Source organism: Bacidia gigantensis, assembly GCF_019456465.1.
Source record: "Bacidia gigantensis strain McMullin 20006 chromosome Unknown contig_180, whole genome shotgun sequence".
NCBI classification, from domain to species: Eukaryota; Fungi; Ascomycota; class Lecanoromycetes; order Lecanorales; family Ramalinaceae; genus Bacidia; species Bacidia gigantensis.
In genome coordinates this window covers 417,974-437,612 of record NW_025408596.1, presented here as the reverse complement: position 1 = coordinate 437,612, position 19,639 = coordinate 417,974, and the positions used below count along the sequence as shown (strand labels likewise).

The 19,639-nt window shown below is 48.3% G+C and overlaps 7 protein-coding genes across 7 annotated transcripts; 3 read left to right on the top strand and 4 right to left on the bottom strand.

Moving 5' to 3' along the window:
- Window positions 1–44: 44 nt before the first annotated feature.
- On the top strand, window positions 45–1,725 carry KY384_003059 (uncharacterized protein; the record flags this gene model as incomplete). The annotated part of the gene is made up of 2 exons (XM_044811580.1): window positions 45–486; window positions 539–1,725. The coding sequence occupies 2 exons, from the start codon at window positions 45–47 to the stop codon at window positions 1,723–1,725; spliced, it is 1,629 nt and encodes a 542-aa protein (XP_044670713.1).
- Window positions 1,726–2,021: 296 nt separating this feature from the next.
- On the bottom strand, window positions 2,022–4,973 carry KY384_003058 (uncharacterized protein; the record flags this gene model as incomplete). The annotated part of the gene is made up of 5 exons (XM_044811579.1): window positions 2,022–2,075; window positions 2,139–2,258; window positions 2,310–3,874; window positions 3,926–4,904; window positions 4,950–4,973. The coding sequence occupies 5 exons, from the start codon at window positions 4,971–4,973 to the stop codon at window positions 2,022–2,024; spliced, it is 2,742 nt and encodes a 913-aa protein (XP_044670712.1).
- A 1,939-nt stretch (window positions 4,974–6,912) lies between these two features.
- On the top strand, window positions 6,913–8,532 carry KY384_003057 (uncharacterized protein; the record flags this gene model as incomplete). Its single annotated transcript, XM_044811578.1, has 1 exon — window positions 6,913–8,532. One exon carries the CDS (start codon window positions 6,913–6,915, stop codon window positions 8,530–8,532), a length of 1,620 nt encoding a protein of 539 aa, XP_044670711.1.
- Window positions 8,533–9,217: 685 nt separating this feature from the next.
- On the top strand, window positions 9,218–11,237 carry KY384_003056 (uncharacterized protein; the record flags this gene model as incomplete). The annotated part of the gene is made up of 4 exons (XM_044811577.1): window positions 9,218–9,483; window positions 9,536–9,685; window positions 9,736–10,197; window positions 10,247–11,237. The coding sequence occupies 4 exons, from the start codon at window positions 9,218–9,220 to the stop codon at window positions 11,235–11,237; spliced, it is 1,869 nt and encodes a 622-aa protein (XP_044670710.1).
- A 258-nt stretch (window positions 11,238–11,495) lies between these two features.
- KY384_003055 (uncharacterized protein) lies at window positions 11,496–12,452 on the bottom strand (the record flags this gene model as incomplete). Its single annotated transcript, XM_044811576.1, has 1 exon — window positions 11,496–12,452. The coding sequence occupies one exon, from the start codon at window positions 12,450–12,452 to the stop codon at window positions 11,496–11,498; it is 957 nt and encodes a 318-aa protein (XP_044670709.1).
- A 1,854-nt stretch (window positions 12,453–14,306) lies between these two features.
- KY384_003054 (uncharacterized protein) lies at window positions 14,307–16,992 on the bottom strand (the record flags this gene model as incomplete). The annotated part of the gene is made up of 3 exons (XM_044811575.1): window positions 14,307–15,963; window positions 16,302–16,899; window positions 16,950–16,992. 3 exons carry the CDS (start codon window positions 16,990–16,992, stop codon window positions 14,307–14,309), a joined length of 2,298 nt encoding a protein of 765 aa, XP_044670708.1.
- Window positions 16,993–17,738: 746 nt separating this feature from the next.
- Window positions 17,739–18,600, bottom strand: KY384_003053 (uncharacterized protein; the record flags this gene model as incomplete). Its single annotated transcript, XM_044811574.1, has 2 exons — window positions 17,739–18,046; window positions 18,108–18,600. The coding sequence occupies 2 exons, from the start codon at window positions 18,598–18,600 to the stop codon at window positions 17,739–17,741; spliced, it is 801 nt and encodes a 266-aa protein (XP_044670707.1).
- Window positions 18,601–19,639: the final 1,039 nt, after the last annotated feature.

Below are 19,639 nucleotides of genomic sequence, written 5' to 3'. Positions count from 1 at the left end.
GGAAAGAGTTGAAAAAAGGGTAGAATGATTGCTTCGACTCAGAAATGTTTGGTGCACGGCCAAAAGGAGTGAAGTCGAAGCAAAAGAAGCGCAGGGATGGAGGACATAGTGCTCCCAAACCATCAGTGGTTTCGCAGGAGACAACCTTTCCAAATGGAAAAGCTAGATCCACCACAAGTCTGAACCCTAGCAGGCCATCTTACATTAATGGCCCATACAACGCCAACCCCGCCGCCGATACGACTACAACATTTCCAGCGGAGTTGAATCACCGTGGGCCGTATGAAAATGCTCAAATGCTCCCAAATTTACCGTGCCAGCACGATAGCTCAAGCTTGAGTTCAGTCTACCCGATATCTTCAACTCTCATCAAAGCTCACGACGACTCCTTTCTTGGAACCTTCAATCATACCATCTCGTCCAAGCTAGATGAAGTCCTGACTGCTATCGACGAGGAGACATTCACAGGGGAAGAAAGAGACCTCGGTAGGACATCGCGCTTCCTTTGACTGCTACTTGCTGACTAGACTATCCATAGTCATCCCCAATGAACCTGCAACAAGCCTCCGTGGCGGAGGCCACTTCTTCTCCAAAAAGTCATCCGCCACAGCAGCGGCCGACAGAGCAATCACCTCGACGATAGCAACGAGCAATGTCTTCGCTAAGGCAACTCTCTATGCTAACTCCAAGCTCCCTTTGCACCTTCCACCACTGCAACTCTACCTTCCCGCTTACCCCCTAATCTGCCTCGCAGCCCAATACTCACGGCGAGCCTACTCGAAAGCCACCACCGGCGAGCGCGATGCCTTCATCGGCGCAGACTGGCGACTAGGGACAAAAGCCATGGTCATAAAATCCATAGCCGTTGACGAGCAGAACACCATCGTCTTTGCAATACGCGGGTCGCAGACATTTATGGACTGGGCGGTCAATTTGCACACGAACCCCGAACCACCGGAGGGCTTCCTCGACGATGTAGGCAATCTCTGCCATTCAGGCTTCTTATCAGTAGCGCGAAAGATGATGAAACCCGTCGCTGCTCGCCTCCGCTCTTTATTGGAAGAAAACCCAGCTCGAAGCACCTGTTCGCTTCTCATGACAGGCCATTCAGCTGGCGGGGCAATCGCAACGTTACTGTACGCGCACATGCTCGCAGAGACGGAAGGTGCGCGATCAGAACTGAATATTCTGACTGGTGCCTTTCGACGCATCCACTGCTTGACATTCGGCACGCCGCCCATCTCGCTCCTTCCGCTAGAAAAACCAAGTGCAGAGCGGTACAAGAAGAGCCTGTTCTTCTCATTCATCAATGAAGGCGATCCTGTCCCGAGAGCTGATCCGGCGTACATAGGCTCGTTGCTAAGACTTTATGCTAGCCCTGCACCTGAGAAGGGGAAAAGAATAGCTCTCCCAGATATCAAGCTACTCCGAAAACGACAGCAGGATAAAGCGAAGAAACTACCACTCACGTCTCAAGATTACGTGTGGGATGTCCCGCCAGGTACGCTTTCGAATGCTGGAAAATTGGTTGGGCTGAAGGGAGAGCCGGGACCGAGGGTGGCAGCTGGCAATGAAGAGGATGTGAAGGCCGTGGTGCTACGAGATTATGATTTGAGAGGCGTGGTGTTTGGGGATCCGGTTATGCATATGATGAATGTTTATGCGAGACGAGTGGAAGTGCTGGCTACGAAAGCTGTTACCGGAGGATTGTGGCATGAAGCTTGAGAAGCATCGTTAATGTGACGTACGAGCGACACAAACAATGATTACTGTAAGGTCTGAGGAGAAGGTCATGATATTTCATCGCCCCACGCCACAGGGTGACCGCACAGTGGGATATTTACTGTCGCGGGCGCTGGAGAACGCCTCCGACCATGCCGCTAAAGATACAGAAGCTGAAGCATGCTGGCATACCTTCCATGCCATAACCCCGACCTGATCCAACCTCCTTCACGTATCAGTCAAGGGCAAATATACAAGGCAAACAGATATATAACGGTTTCAAATCCAACAACGTTCGACTAATCCTTTGTCTTCGTCTGCTTTTTGGCCGTTCCTATGTGCGTGTTATGGACCTATGCGTTGTCAGCCTGTCGGTGTCCTTTCTGGTGAAGGAACAGATGCAGAAGAAAATTTACCTTCGTCGCAAATTTCAGACTCGTCAAAGTCTCGCCCAAATGAGCTTGCAGTGGACTGATCATCACGAACATGAGTGTCTTCGAATTCCCGCCCAGCGAGAATTGGAGCAGGTAAGTGAGCTAGGTTCAGGGTCAGCGAGCATTCAAATGCAAAAGGCAGGATAGATCGACCTTGCTATTTCTATACGGGACATGGCCGCCATCTTTGCCCTGGCCCAAGGCACCTATGACATCGCCCAAGCAGCTGAGAGACTTGTTGATATTTTGGGTCTCCTTCAATCGGTCGCCGGTCGCTCCGCTATGGCTCAAACGTTCGCTTCCCGCAAGATCGACAAGATTGAGCGTACCCTCACTATGTTCGCCAGTGACGCTGTTCTCCCCAACCAGCTTGAGAATGAAGACTGAATGACTCCTCGATGAGCGTTCGTTGGCCTGAGTTGCAGCGACTGTGCGGTTCCTTGCGGCATTCTGAAGGATCTCCTCGACTCTTCCTGGGCTGTCCAACTCGACAGTCTTGATGCCTGTAACTTCAGTCTTGCATTTTTGAGTGTCATGTCTGATTTCGTGCTTCTTCTTGTCAAATTCTTCCGCTTTGCCAAGCAAGTCGTTGAGATTTTCGTTATAAACTTCGATGAAGGAGCCAGCCATGCCGTACTTCCAGCCTTTCTCCTCCAGCGATTTTGCCGTGGAATAAATCTGGTTGACAGCACGAGGGATCATTCCGTCTATTGCAGACATGGTGAATGTTTTCCCAGAGCCCGTCTGACCGTAGCAGAAGATGCAGACATTGTAGCCGTCCAAAGCACTCTGGACGAGCTGGCTTATCTCACCAAAGACGTCCTCGTTCTGGGAAGCAGGCCCAAAGACACGGTCGAAGGAAAACGCATGCTTCTTTGTCGTAACGTTGCCAAGGCTGGACTTCTCTTCAGGACCCATCACTTCAAGCTCTTTGGCATCCACTTCTTGATCCGGATAGCTGACTCGGGCTGTGCTGTCAGCCGGCTCCGATTTCAATGGTGGTCTTACACGACAGAAGACTCTGATGTTGCCTTTCAATTCTTGAACTTGATTATGCAACTTCCTCCTCAAGGTCTCCTCTTTGATCAGCTTCTCGTTGGCTCCGGCTGCTGTTCTCAAGGCTGCCTGCATTCGTGCCTCTAAATCCGCGAAAGCGTGTGATTGGCTCTTGTTGTCCGACTCTAGAAAATGTATGTGACCTTCCAGTCTTCGGACCGAGTCTGCAAGCTCACGTTCCCTCTTTGCGGCGTCACTCAGCTGGTCGCACAGATTACCATTCTTCTCTTTTTCCCTTGCAATATCGTTCTTGCACCTCTCAAGTTCTGCTTCAAGCGACTCAAAAGCTGCTAGATGTGCTTCAAGCTCCTTCTGCACTTGCTGTTGTGTGCTTGCCCCCTCTGAACTTAAAGTGTGAATCTGGCGATCATGTTGTGCCCTCTCATCCGCCAATTGGTTCTCGAAGTTGCGCTCCAGGCTCTCAACCTGCTCGATATTGTCTCTAGCCAACCTTCGTTGCTCAGTCTCCGCTTCATGCCTTTTGTCCTCAAGCTCTCGTCGATGCTGCCGTTGCAGATCGTCAATATGATTGTTCTGGAACCTTTTCTGGTCTTCTACCGCATCCATGATCGACGCGACACGAATTTTCGCTGCATCTAATTCTGCCTGTAGTTGCTTGTTATTTGCACTCAATTCGTCTCGATGCTTTTCCAATTCCGTAACTAGATAGGTGGGTTAGCAATTTGGCCGTCTTCATGGTCTTCTCTACCCACTTCTTGATTTCCACACAACCGTCATCTCTTTCAATCCTTCGTTCTCAGCCATGGCTCCCCTCATCTCGTCTTTCACGAATTTCCGCATGTGCTCCATTTCCTCCATCTTGTCGTCGGTATCCCATGCTGTAACCATGTTAGTCTCTCGACTAAGAAAGTGTGATTTTGACGTTTTCTTCTTCAGGGATTTTGTAGGGCTGGACTGTGCAGACTGGCCATAACAAGAAACCTTCTGGGGAATTCTGGAAGGGGTACATGGGGTTGGGGTTGAAGTGGGAGCAGAGGATACAGGCTCATCCTCCAAGCTGAGGTTATTCATCAACTCAGATACATATGTGCTCTGACTGGATACTTCACGAAGGAACACTGCGCTACACGGTCTGCGCAACCACGTGGAGCCGGGATCCGATTGAACATGGCCGCCCCTCAATCTTGGTGGTTGCAGGGGTTCAGGGGACATATGGGGGTTTGAGGAAAAAAGGGCCTCACCCTTCCTTTTGCCCAGCACCTGGGCAGTGCTGGGGTCCTCTTGGTTTGCTTCCCGGGCAGGAGCAAGCCTTCCTTGTATGTACTGTTGTCTTTGGAACCGCGTGGCGCTCATGGCCGAATGCGACCGCTGTCCGCCAGATGGAGGCCGCATCCCATGGCCAACGCTTCCACCATAAGAGCTGTTCGACGTGACTCTTGAGGACGCGCTGGAAGGTGGACGTGATGAGGAAGAGGCAGAGAAGGATGTCACTCGTGGGCCGCCAGTGAGTGTTGTTGGATTGATGGACGAGTTGATAGGCAAGGAGCTTAGGGAAGCAGTGCTTTGGTGTCCCAGCGGCCTCCCGGCTCGTTCTTTCAAAGTTTCACGCTCCTTCACAGGCGGCGGTGCCATGTTCCTTGATCTAGCATTGGTAGCAGAAGCAGAGAGCTCATTGAGTTTGCCATGCTTAGTTGGTGAAGGCATTGAGCTTTGTGGGAGCTTGGAGACGAACTATTCTATTAGTCGCATTCCTCAATTATGTTGAGGCCAGCGTACCGAGCTTCCATTACTTCGATTCATGGTTGATGGGCTCTGTGTAAAATCAAGTTTGGCGTTATCGTAGCATTGTCTGAGCTGTGTTGGAAGGCTCTTCGAGTCCTCTGGCAAGCTCTTGGTACAATCGTGATCTGAAGATATCACCTCTAGGTTGTAAACAAACAAAGGCTAAGCCTGATCAGGCGTCGGGCAGCGGGACTCGGCTTCTTGCCCGCCTTCGGTCTTGGCATTTGCGCATCAGCCCGAGAGAGGTCGCCCATTCATTCTTCGCAGTTGTGATACAATGTGACGCTTCTATTGTAAAGCCATGGTCTTCTCTCCTGGAGATCTCATTTTCTGTGCCCCATCTAGCATAGATAGTGCTAGGCAAAATGGAAAAATACTCCCAATATAGAGATCGTGGTATGGCAGACGCCGAGTCTTTGACGTCGACGAAAGCTGACGGCGGCTAGGTTCTGGAATTGCTCCCTTCTTCCCGGTGTCAACACGAGCTTCCATCCTTTATTTGCCTATCTATGTTTCTCTATTTCTGATTCGTCTGCCCATCATCTTCTCTGCGACCTTGAGCTACTTTCTTGTCTTGCAATGGCTTCCAATAGGCTCATTGGGCAAAAAAGCATCGCTATGGCTTATCATGGGTACCCCTGGAATCTGGTGGATTGACCTCCAGATAGATGGAGTGAAGAAGGGGTAGGAAGTATTACTCAAAGCCACAGATGTCAATACTGACAAAAGCAGCTCCCTAGCGAAGCATCATAAAGCACGCTTGCCCCAGCCTGGGTCAATTATCGCCTCATCCTTTACTTCGCCCCTTGATGCTCTCTACCTAGCTGCTGTCTTTGACCCAATATTTACAGCATCTTACCCGTCGACCCGGAAAGTCCAGCGCATCTCCCTGCTCCACGCCATTCTAGCTGCTTTTCGATACCCTCAAAGCCAGCCCCCCAAAGATGCAAAATTAATAGATCTCAGTGAACTGATTAAACGTTTCCCGCGTCAATCTGTTGTTGTTTTCCCAGAATGTACTACCACAAACGGTCGTGGAATCCTACCCTTGAGCCCTTCATTACTCACTACTCCAGCAACAGCTAAAATACTTCCAATCAGTTTACGCTACACTCTTCCAGACGTTACTACGCCGGTCCCTGGAGCATATTTGACTTTCCTATGGACTCTCCTAAGCAGACCGACTCACTGCATTAGGGTGCGCATAGCCGAGAGCATCTACAACAAACGTGGAACCATATATACAGACAGTCTGCGCGAGGAGAGAGCAAGTAGCTCTGACACTCTGCTAGGGTCTGAGGACGGCGATGGCGTGAGTGCGCCTGAGCAAAAGGTTTTGGACAGCGTCGCAGAAGCTCTCGCGCGCTTAGCCAGGGTTAAGAGGGTCGCTTTAGGGGTGAAAGACAAAGAAGGGTTCATCAAAGCATGGACAAGAAGAAAGAATCTCTAGTCGAGGCATAAAACCCGCCAGATTTACCAGATTAGAACACTGACAATCCCGAAATCCAAAGTCAATACCATTGCTCATTCTACCAAATAGGATTAGATGATGCGCAGACGTCAAACGGCACAGGTCTTGGTGAGGAAACCCGATTTCCTTGACTCTTTCATTCATGGACTGTATCTGGAGCATATTCAATTGCAAGATTTTCAAGCAAGCCTGGTTATGAAACCCGCAGACTTTTAGCATCCTCATAAGGGCCACTTGTCGGCACAGCTCACTGATGGCAAATTTATAAAAATTGTCCGAAGATGTGTACTCTGGCAGCAATGCTGTGTTTTGCCAAGCTTCAGCCTCATTCTGCAAGTTTATGCATGAACAGCTCATTGTGCAGCTTATCGAGAATTTAGCCTGATCCCAAGTACATACTTCGCCCATTAATTTCGTGCGCCGAGGTGACGTCTATTCAAGCGATCTTGGCCACTCTCTGTAGTCAATACCACTCAGTACGGGACAATGGACGAAGTTGGTTTACAGCAAGAGTGGCCTCAACGACTGCTTTACGTTCCCAGCATGATATCTCTCGAGCGCGAAGAAGGAAACAAATATGGTCAGTACATTGAACCAGCCTACAGCATCCTTTCGTATACCTGGGGCCGGTGGGAGCTACCGGAAGGAAATGCAGCCCTAAAGGTGGGGGGTATCAACTGGAGAGTGCCCACTATCGACGAAAGGCATTTCTCTGTAGCACAATTAGAGAAGGCTATCTGGCGGATCAGCTCCGGTCGCGATTCCGAGAACTCTTCTCAACTCATCCATTTCGTTTGGATCGACATCGCATGCATAGACCAAGAGAATGAAGCTCTCAAAGCGACTGAGATAGGTAGACAAGCAGCCATCTTTAAGAATGCGACTCACGCGTACATTTGGCTGAGTCATTTAGATGACAATGAGATGCAACAATGTGATACTACCTTGTTCGATACTAACATGATTTTATCACCCCATTTCGAAGGAAATGGTACTGAACCAGAGGACCTTGAATCATGGAATGCTTCTTTCAGAGAAGTATCCGAAACCCTATACCGAGACCCCTGGTTCACGTCTTTGTGGACATTACAAGAGATGTTCTTGAGACCAGACGCAGAGATACTAACGCAAGATGCCAATCTCATCGAACGAAAAGGTGGGAATGGAAGCACGTTGGGCTTGAGCAATCTAATCATCAACTATACTACTGTCTACAAAGCCCTCTGTGATTCGTCATCTAGCAATGAGCTGTCTTCACCAAAGGAGAACAGTGAACTTCTGGAGTTGGTGGAGAAGCTAGGGCTATATTGGGGTCAATGGGAGAATCCAATGCTGCTACTCATTGCGGCTCGATATAGGCAGACTAGGAATCCAAAAGACCGAATCTATGGCATAATGCAAGTCTACGATCTCAAGCTTGGCGTATCGAGTCAGCCCGACAGGGACTTTACTGTAGAAGACTTGCAGTTCCAGCTCGCTTCTGCTCACAATGCGCAGTCGGCGATTAACGCACAGATGTTTATCCACACGCAGGCTGTCCAACTGGGTCGTTGCTGGCGCATGCAGTCAGAGTCTCGGATTCCTCATGATCTCGAGTTCACTGAGCTTGGGCGGAAGAGCTTGTGTAAAATTTCGATTGAAGAGACTCGGTTGCCAATCTACCAAGGCAAAGCTTGTTCGCTGAGCACTTTATCTGAGCTATGGCAAAGCGGGTCTTCAGGCTCAGACGTTGCCTCGAGGCATTCCGAGGACAAATATTCTGAGGAAATGCTGCAAGATGTTCTTCTCGATCTACCTGAGCGCGTTGAGCTCGAGGCATGGGCTGGGCTAAACAATCATTCTATGGAGCTGTCTCGGAAAACCGAGCTTGTAAGGCTGCTTGTGATGTCTGCGAGCCATAACATTCAAGTGCTGCTGCTAGGAAAATTGATTGACGGGATAGATGAAGATATCGACATGCTTGCCGGTTTGATGGTACGTCGGCGATTCTTGGGCACCGTCGAATGCTGGCAAAGGATAGGCATATGTCTCTGGGCAGAGCAAAGCGAATTGAGCCAAGAGGAGGTAGTGCCTCATTGGCGTCCTTTCATGGGCCACCTTGGCTAGTTGAGCTATAACTCCAAATTGAATGTACTCAAAAGCTTTACCAGAAAGATTTTTTGGGCATAGCGAATGCAATAAAAGCAGGCCTGGATGTCTCGCGAGTGACCATATGAATTCGCCTTCGACTGAAGCTTTGATCGACTACAAACAAAAATTGTGAAATCACGAGCCAAGGAGGTTCCTGTATCATGGCGGCAGGCCTGCTCTAGTATCTCTGACACCTTGCACCAATGCCTGAGGAAAGCATGAGATCAAAATGTGGAGCAGATTTTTAGAAAAAGAACCTGCAGATAGCGAACCTGATTCTGGAGTAGGCTACTAGCTCAAGATGCGGTAGGGGAATTCAGAAAGCGTCGATGCTGAGCGCATTGAGTCGAATACCTGTGCCATTACATAAACTGCGGGCTAGATTCATACAGTTCAATATTACCTGGCCACAAGCTCCGATAAGCTTGGGTATTTGGCCACCTGTAGTTCATACCATGTATTTGAGTCAATATTAATGTAGGTAGCTTCTACCAATCAACGACGAGCTTGGCATTGAATTACAGGGACCTCGACTGAGCTTTCACTTGTATTTCAAGGAGTCACTCCAGCGTTTCTCGGCCGTTATTTATTCATCCAACCCATGCTATGCGAGAGATACAGCTTTGCTATATAGCTTAAGCTTTGTACGCAGGCCCTACCAATGTCAGGCCGCTTCGTCCGCGCTTCGAAGTACCGCCACGTCTTTGGGCAGACGACGAAGAAAGAGCAATGCTACAATAACATCAAAATCTCTGGGAACGCCTGGGACACAAATCTAGTCAAAGCCAATCCGCAATACCTATCTGTCAATTGGGAAGCCGGCGGTGGCGGCGCGTTTGCTGTGATACCCTTGAGTGAGAAAGGGAGATTGCCGGATCACATACCGTTGTTTAGGGGCCATACCGCAGTGGTCCTAGATACAGATTGGTGCGCTTCGTTGCAAGATGATTGAGCACAATATCAGCTAAGGAAGAGTCAGGTCACCTTTTAACGATTCCTTCTTAGCCTCTGCCTCAGACGATGGAAAAGTTGGATTATGGAAAGTCCCAGAAGATTTCGCTATTCGAACCGATGACGAGGAGGAGCTGAAGGATATTGCTCCCGTCAAAAAGCTCACGGGACACTCGAAGTACTGCAAACCTGCTTCATAGCAAAGCGCATAAGGCTAAAGAGCTACAGGAAAGTTGGCCATGTGCTGTTCAATCCGTCAGCAGATCAGGTCCTCGCAACCTCTTCCGGCGATTACACAGTAAAGATCTGGGACGTTGAGGCGGGGAAATCCAAATTGACACTAAACGTGGGAGACATCATACAGTCTCTCACTTGGAGCGCGAACGGCTCTCTTCTCGCCACTACCTCACGAGATAAAAAGCTACGGATATGGGATACAAGGCAGCAAAAACCTGCCCACGAGGGGGCAGGACATGGTGGAACCAAAGCGAGTCGCGCTGTATGGTTAGGCGAAAATGATCGAATAGCTACAACGGGCTTCTCAAGGATGAGCGATCGCCAGCTGGCGCTATGGGACATAAGGCAGCCAGCGGCGCCAAAAGAGGGTTTTGAACGCTTAGATACGCAATCAGGCATTTGCATGCCGTTTTGGGATGATGGTACTCAAATGCTCTACCTTGCTGGGAAAGGGTGAGTTCTCAGGCCCCATCCTGGACGGTATCGGTATTGATCATGACAGTGACGGCAACATACGATACTTTGAATTGCAGAACGACAAGCTTGAGTTCTTGTCCGAATACAAGTCTGTAGAGCCGCAGCGAGGCGTTGCGTTCTTGCCAAAGCGCGGTGTCAACATTCGCGAAAAGGAAGTAATGCGGGCTTATAAGACCGTCGGCGACAATTATGTAGAGCCTATCTCTTTTTTCGCACCCCGTAGAGCGGAGGGATTCCAAGCTGACATCTATCCGCCAACTGTTGGCTCTAAGCCGGCCATGTCTTCTGCTGAATGGTTTGGGGGCAAGGAGGCGCTACCGCCGAAAATTGATCTCGAATCTGTTTACAACGGAGAGGAGCCTGCTGAGGCTTCGACGACAGATACACCGTTTGAAAAGCCAGCCCCAGAACCAGCACCTAAGGCGCCGTCGCCTATCACGAAATCCGTTGAACCTGAACCTGAACCAGCAGCAGAGAGTGCGCCACCAACGGCTTTAAAAGGTCCGCCTCCTTCGATGACCGAACAAACAGCTTCCATCAAAGACCTCGCAGCTAAGTACGACGATAATGAAGAAGACGATGTTCCAGATGAAGAAAGTAGCTTCGAAGAGGTTGCCAAACCTATTGAGCGTCCCATCAAACAATCGGCTGCGCCGACGTCTGATCAATCATCTCAGATGTCACCAACAACGAGGAGTCTGGGAGACTCTTTATCTGCTGTGAAGGATAAGCCTGACGACTTCGCCCAAGCGAGCCAAATGGCAGCTAGCCAGTCTACCGAAGCACAAATCAAAGCCCAAGCAAAGCCACTGAGCGAAACGAAGCCAGAACCATTAAGGGAGCAACTACCGCCATCGAGATCGGTAAGCGGACAACAGCAGCCTGAAGTACACGAAAGTCTAGCAGAGATCAAAAGTCTTTTAGAACAGCAAAATCGAACCATGAACGCGCAGAACGAAACGATAGGGAAGTTGACGGCAGAGGTGGATCGCTTGAGGACACGGATTGGAGAGTAATGATTGGATTTTGAACGAGAAATGCTACTGTGGCAAACAACTGCACGCTTGAAGCGGATCATATGTGAATTATGTTACATGGTGAAGATACCCTAAAGAAAGCCTTTGCCTGTTGTACCTGCAATTTCGGCGTGAACTAAAAATACGCTTCTCGACAATATATGTCGATTATTCCGCCACGCAATACTGATGAGCAAGTAAATAGCTTGATTCGACCTGAAGCACGTTACTGCTAGTCTGTTCCTCAACTCAGATCGGTCACAACTCCCTTTTCGTCCGTGGAAACAAGCTGCTTGCTTGCGAACCAGGGTATTTAGGGCGTACGGACCTGAAAGACGGTATTCCCTTCAGATCGCCTGCCACGTCCTCTTCAGCCTTTCTCTTCTTACATTCGAGACTACTGACTTTCTCTTGTGTAGCTTGAAGGCGCTCTCTGACCATCGCATATTTCTTCTGGATGTCGTCCACCTCCTCTTTTCTCAATTGCTTTTCATTTGCGACCTCGCCTTCCAACTTTTTAATGCGGTCAAGAGCCTCAGAGACCAGATGTTGAGCTTCTTCATATTGATTTCTGAGCTCTACGTTCTTTGCTTCGACTTGCTCGACCTGGATATTAAGTTCCTGAATGCGTACCTGCCCCTCATCGGCTTTCTTTTTATGTCGGCTGATCTTGAGCTTGTAGTGCGCTTCTTCGGACGAGGCTTTGTCTTTCAATCCTTTAATAGTCTCCGTATGGCGACGTTCGACCGATTCAGTATGTGTCCGTAACTTCTCAAGCTCCTTCCACATGACCTTGTGACTGCTGATACAGGTGAGAGGTAAACCTGGATCTAGATACTCTGGAACGAGCGAATTTCCCCTCAGATGCCACATGGAGTTCGTCTCTGGATCGTCGTAGGGTGGCCCCCAACTCTCCCTGGATTTGTAGTATGAACCACTTGTGTTGAAATCGAATGGCCAGTATTGGTTCAATTCGTGCGGTTTCAAAAGTCCACCAGCTCCCCAATATAGATGTCCCACTTGATCGTCTCTCAAGCGGACATAGAAAGGCGGAAGATTGTCTTTGCTGAGCTGATGAGCCTCGATACAATCGTCCCATGGCTTGGTGTAGCGCGGAAGCTGTGAAACTAGGATGCGAGGGCTGTCCATCCAGTGTTCGCCCTCGCGTTCTGATATGACACCATGGGGGATGCGAATCCCGTGGTGTCCGGCCATTTGAAGTTGCGAGAGAAAGGTTGAAAGGAGTGTGTAAAGTTGAGCTCTAGATTAGTTGATGTTGATGGCCGATCAATGAAGATTTCTCCGATAACCTTGGTCAAGGGACTGTAAGAAGTTTAGAAGACTGGAAAAAGTGAGGTCAATGTCAGGTGAAAAGTTGCACCCCTTGTATGGAGAGATCAGTGATACGATTTCTGCGATGCCGTCGATACCACGTCCTAATCTAGCTATGAAAGTGAACTCACAGTGCGGGCTCCGTTAGTGCAAAAGCGATGGAAGATCCAGTCATGAAGGCTCCGATAGATCGAAAGATAAGCCAAGCATCACGATATTTGAAAACCATGGGTCATACGTCTGATGAGACGCTACAAGCTGTGGAGTCGGCAGGGTGTAGAAGTCGTGAAAAGGCTTGTTTGGTCAAAAGTCGAATGCTGCTTCTCGGCTTATCTCATTGACGGACTAGGATGTAGTTGAGAGAGGATGATGTTGACTAATTGCTACCCGCGTTGATGGAATGGGACCTCGTTAATTGATGAGAAGAGCAAAGTATGATTGACCCTCGGTCTAAAAGAAATATTAGGCCTCAAAGTTGATGTAGCCGTCGGTGGTCGAAATGAAAATGAGTTGAACGAATTGTGATTGCTCCATGTCTCTTATGCAAGAGTAAATAGATATAAGTGAGACGGAACTTCGGACTCAACTAATAATTTCCCTATGGAGCTTAGTTAAACATGTCTCATATTGAACAAGCGCGAACTAGATGTCGAAGATGATATTTTTTAAGCTGGGCGCTTCCGCTCGTTCCCACCTACGTGGCAGAGGATTACGAAATGTGAATAACGCCTCGTGCTATCAATTTTTTCTTGTGATATACAAGGTCTACAACTCATTAGCACTGAACTATGCCATCTTGAAGTATTTGATTCAACGAACGACCTGATGCATGAGACTCGGAAGTGAGGGAGGTAGGACAACCCAATGAATATTACCATATGAATTTTTTTTTTTGAAAGACTCTCAGGTTATAAACAGAACGTGAGGAAAGCTAGAAAGGACTTATTAAGCAGGTGGTCTGTTTTTCTCTACTTCACCCTGGTGAGTGGAGAGACGGTGTAGTGCCGCGTGTAGACCAGTCGATCGACTACATGAAGAATCCCGTCATGAGAAGCGGTCACGTATACCAGAGGCCAAGTTCAAGCCCATTGAAATTGTATTGTCACTGCAAACAAAAAGTTCTATAAAAGTATTAGCTCGACAGGAATATAAAATGAGATCTCAAAGTCGTCCTTCACCATGCATGCCTGATGCCACCCACTAGGTTCAATCGATGGATTTTAGAAAAATTTAAATAATGCTAACAGGATGATAGATAACAAAGACTCCAACGGAATTTTTCCTCTAAAGAAAGGCGTCTGGATGTGGGGTCAATGCTCATGGAGTCAAGACTAGGGTATCGGATCTTGGCCAAGGACAATTTAGTCTCGAGCTTCATCAAGGACTATCAAAAATTAAAATGTCCAATATAGATATGCCAACTCCTGCCGTTGTTCAATAATTTTATGGTCTAATGGTTATGATTTCTCGTTCACACCCAGGTTGAACATTGTCGCTAGATTCCGAGAAGAGTCCCAGTGCGATCCTCGGTGAAATAGAATCGTCTTTTTGGCTCTCTAAGCCTCGTCTGCATTCGAACACAGACCGTGTCATGTTTTTGTACGTTGTGACTGAAAAGACGTAGAATTAGCGAAAGGCCTGTGGGCAGTTGAGAGATTTCTCGGAGAATCGAATCTGGACTTAAATCCAATTATAAATGACTACTTCAAATGGGTAAGTACAATTAGAAGCTATGAATCAATCAAATTTGACCTCTCCAAACAAGCTTGCCCGAACTTGTATGATGGCAACTAGTTCCAACACAAATTCCTGCAATATAATCACATTCGTCAAGATATGACTCAGACTGACATCTCGAAAATGCTCAGTTGGCAATTCAATCGTGGCGGGCTCGCTCCTTATGCTACTCGTATCGCTTCGAGCCTCCGAAATATTCTGATCACTCTCTCTTTTAGACCTGATTCTTAATTTCTGATTTAGCCTATCTGCGAGTTCGATCGACGAATCTGACTGTTGAACTACGTTGGAGGCGGAGACTTCTTGACGTAGCGGCGACGGCGAAATGTTTCTTCTTCCTGTATTTGAACGACTCCTCAAAGGGGATATTCTTAGATGACTGAGCTTTCCAGATAATGCAGATGTTGAAGTTGATTGCTGCTGTCGACCTCTTGGTGAATTGGCGCCTGAGCTAGAATTGGTTGATGTTTCCGACATAAGCCGCTCCGAGATGGACCCAATATGGATGCCGTTTTTCAACTGAGAGTGGCTGCCTGGGTTGCGGTCTTCTGAGGTCCGTGCTCTGACGAGGTCCTCCTGGACGAATTTCTCAACTTCATCGCCAACTTGGAAAACGTGTCGTCGCTCTGCAAGATACAGGTCGAAATTCTCAACGTCTTTCCTAAAAGCTTCGACTTGCTTAACTAAAGAATCGAGCGATGAAAAGACAGGGGTTGTTTCCGTTCGATCAAGACTTCTGTCAGGGTTATCTGACACTTTACGGCCGTCTTCTCCATTTACGTCTTTCGCATCGCTCTCTGCCGTTTCTCCAATTCCGGAGCTTACCGCGGCCTGACTGTGACCTTCGCTGCTAGACGGCTTTGCATATTTATTCAGAAGCCACTCGTCTAAACTTCTTTCAGGACAGCAAGCTATCGTCGAGAAGACATTCGTAAGACTGATATTAGTGTCAATCTCGTTGAGGAAAAAGTCATCCAAAAGCGCCAGTAGACTACCAAGGATAGGATCATTGAAGGGTTTCGAACCCTTGTTCACGACTTTGGCCTTGGGAACTACAGGACCATGCGCTCTGTGACCTGCATTCGACAAATCAAGCAAACGAAGGGAGCAGGGATGGGCTTCGAGGGTGTTCTGCGCATCTTCTAGATGTATTTCGTATGCAATGCCAAGATCAGGCCATTCCATAAGATCCTCAACGATGCGATACAGCGAACTTATATTCATTTCATGTGTAGCAAAGGCTCGTAGCGGATGAGGTGGAGCACGACCGCCTGTCTTGATAAGTGAAACGTCGGACTGATGGTGAGATCGAAGCATTGTAGTAATGAGCCGAAGTGTCGCAACAACCGTCTGTTGATTACTAGATCGGAGACTACCGAGGACTAAATCATCAAGATTGAAGAGATCAGGTAAGGGCTTCTCTTGGCCCTGCGAGAGACTGGCAACAAGACTCTGGGATCTACGGCGTCTTGCGAGCGCCGTCGGTCTAGTCACAGGCTTCTCTTCTCTTCTTGCGTCTGGTATAGCGAGCAGATAAGTAAGGATCATGTCAGCAAGCTCTGGATGATCGATCGACTCGATAATACATTTCAGATATGTCAGGACTGCTACAGAAGATCCGCCATCTCGATCCGAAGACTCAATCAAGGAAGGATATCTGCCACCATCAGTTAGTCAGGGTAGCTCTCGGGAATTACGGGCCCCTTACAACAGTTGCTGGAGAAACAAAAACTTGAAATGGTCCAGTAGACTCTGCTTGATATCGGAGGAACCGCAATGTTCTAGGACGTCTTGCCAAAACACAAGGTATGATAGGAACGTTGAGAGATGAGCCTTGAACTGTGGGGCAGTCGTCTTTTCGGCGTCGTTTGGTGTTTTAGGTCTTACTTCTTGTGATACTGCGAGTATAGGCGTGAGGTGTTCTTCATCGTATGCGAGAACAAGCTTTCTAATTCACTTAGTGCATGCTAGTCATGATTTTTCGTCCTGACAAACCTAGTGAGTTGACTGTACAAGGCTCCCAAGCCACTGGCCATCAGAGTTGCAAGGTCGCTCTCGATAACCCATTGCTCCAGTGCCGTGGACTGGCTTGCTGCTTCTATGAGGTACAACAGCCCTGTTCGTGCAAAGTCTCCAGTCCGTCCATCGTGATAGACATAGTCTAATATCATATAGAACAGGGGAAATTCTTCCTTGCCCTTCCGTGCTTGTTGATTTTCTGACTGGAAAGCCCAACCCTTTTTGTTTGGCCTGAACCAGGTCAAGAGCAGTTCTGATTGGAGGCGCAACTTAGCCGTGATTGCAAACAAGACTTCGACCGCTGCACTCTCCGTTTCGACGGGCAAAGCAGTGGCGGATATTGTACTTATAAAGCCGGAGAGGGCGTCCGCAAAAGCCTTATCTTTCAAAAAGTCTCCCTCCTCGCTGTCAAGCAATGTTTTGAAGATGTCAAGCGCTTCCTGAATGATAGCATTGTCGGGATAGATAGCTGCTAACTGAGCTATGGTACTGTATATATGGAACGTGGACACATGTCTGGCACAGAGGTGCGGTGCTGGCGTTTGGACCTCATTTTGGAGTATCTGCCTCAGGTCTTGGAGGCAGTAGAGGAGGGGTTCAGGTGGGGTCACTTCTTTCACGGACGCGTTATTCCGGCGCCATATAAGCTACTAGGCTCATTAGACATCGTCAGGAATGGGTAACGGTCCAAGCAGCGTGTACCTGCAGCTTGTCGTGAGCTTTCTTGAAGCGAATCAAGCGCTGCTGCGGGGTGTTGTCCGCTTTCTTCGCCTGCGAGGACCCGCCGAGGAGCCTTGACCACTAGCACACGTAAGCGATACGATCACTTCTGTTGGCGTCTCTTACAATCTCCATGCGCGCGAGTCATCTTCATTGAGAAGGAAACCAGTCAGACGTTCATCCACGATCGAGCTTCAACCGTTTTTTAGACGGGGAAATGGTCCATTACATACGTGCACAATGACGAGAAATGCGCACCGAAGCTGGGAATACAAAAGTTCGTCTTGAAAACACTTTCAATTTGCCTCAACATCTATCTAAATGCCACGGTCGACTTCTAATCATTGGCACGCTCGCTTCGTAAACACTGCTTGGATTGCTAATGCATTGCGCCAAAGTACTTTCCTTGCCATCATCCGTTCAACCACGGAATAGTATTGTGCATCCGAAATATACAGGTCGTCTCATGCTTCTGAAGATAACACTCGAGTTCTTTGTCCAGAGTACTTCCCTGATCAAAGACAAAGATGTAAGCGGACCGTGAAAATACGATCGGGCAGCCTTCGTGTCCATTGAACGATTGCAGCGTCCACCTTCTCACGGTTGCATTCGTTGCCAAATATACAGGCTTAGAGAGTCTGCTTCAGAGACGAGAACTTTGACATGCTAAAAGCAATGCCAAGTATCCGCCACTCAATCATCTACCACCTTTGCTCTCTTCTTCCTACCTTCCCCACCCTTCTTCTTTCCTTTGCCTTCAACATACGCATCGTCGCTACTCTCTTCCCCTTCCGTCGCGACCCCTTTCTTCTTTCCCTCCGATTTGGAGCCTGTTGGTGCGTCTGGAATCTTACTTACAAGCGGCTCAAGAAAATCTAGCTGCTCATCGCCAACGACTGCTTGCTTCAAGTGAGCCGCAGTGACTCGCTTTGAAGACTTTCCGCGTGCGACAGTCGCAGATTTGAGGGTTAGTGAGATGATGAAAAGTTCGAGTGCTTTAGCTGTTCGAGTTGTCAGATTAGGATTGAAGATCAAATTAGATGTAGCATAAGGACTACTTACAAACCGCAGTCGGCGTCACTTGTGAGACTTTTCCGACGTCCTCATCGGCTTGCATTATTCTCTTTATACGAGCAACGGGAAATTTCGTCTTCACGTCTACACCCTCGTCGTCGCCTGGTGCGGGCTTGTCGCACACCTCTTCAACCTTTTGCTTTTTAGATTGGCGACCTGGTTTTGGTGCTGGTTGCTCTGGGGTAAAATCATCGTCATCGAACTGATCTTTCGTTCGCCTATTCTTTGGCATGCTGGGTAAAGACTGTTGCTGGTATGTAAGCTGGTTGGACACGGGTTCTTGTGGGGCGAAAGGATCAAATGGCTGGGCGCTATTCGGGAGATTGTAGTTGTATTGTTGTTGATAAGTTGGTTGTTGAAAGCTAGAATGTTGTGGTGGTGGTGGCTGATATGCTTGGGTGATTGAATCTGGTTGCTCGTAGGACTGATACTCTGAAAGATCCGGGGATTGCGGGGCATATGTACCCCCAAATTCATCCATTGTTTCGGCGAATGAAAAGCGAAACAATTTTCCGAGGTACTGAGAGTAGCTCCGCACTCTCTGCACGTGCTGATAGCGAAAGCAAGTCCCAAATCAATGATTCTGATATGGCAATTACAGAAGGGGTTAGCGCAGCTGAGGATTATGCAGCCCTATAGATCTCTGCATAAAAAAATGTGCAATAGTGGCGGGATTCTTTTCTAGAGGCGTCTCGAACCAAGCGGAGGAGTCCTTCGCCTTTATGTCTTTGCCATGCTTTCAGCCGACCAAGATGATCGACCGCTAGGCCCCAATGAGACTAGTGCGACGCCCCCCAATATCACATCTCGGTCCTGTCATGTCCTGTGTCATCTCGTTGAATGATGATAGAGCTATGCTGGACGACTAGCAGTACGTGTGCGATCAATGTACATTTTGTCAGTCTCGTGTCGAAGCCTCTCGAAGGCTCTTTGCTTTTCGTGAATGGTTTTGCAGGGTCTGGATTGAATGTGTTTGAAATCCACGCGGTCCATGACAGCAATTTACTTGATCTAATCTGACAACATCATACTCTTATTTAGACATTACTTATAGTGTGAGGAGTCAGAACTCTATTGTTCCCAAGACCTGTCGAATATACAATCTCTCTACAAGCCTGGTTTCACTTTACTTCTCTAGTGCCTTCTTACCTGTTATATCATTTATATTCTCGAAGCATTCAATCAGACAGTCCCTCATTTGTAACGATCACCGATCCTCACGACATGCGATTGTTATTCAAGGCTGACTATCTTTATGTGACGCTGCTGCTTAGTGGAGGCTGACGATCCTGGATTAATAGTGCCTGACACTTCGCAGCAATCGCACGATATCAGAGCCCAAATTTTTCGATTTTCTGCAGCCGACGAAAATACTCGCATTCGACCATCTTCAATACCATACAAACATGACCGAATTGAGTGAGCATAGCGGAAGGGCATAAAGACAAGGGGCTGGCGTGACAAAAGTAGGGGTCACATCAACATTTAGACATGAGCTATTATGATGATTTCTTGCGACT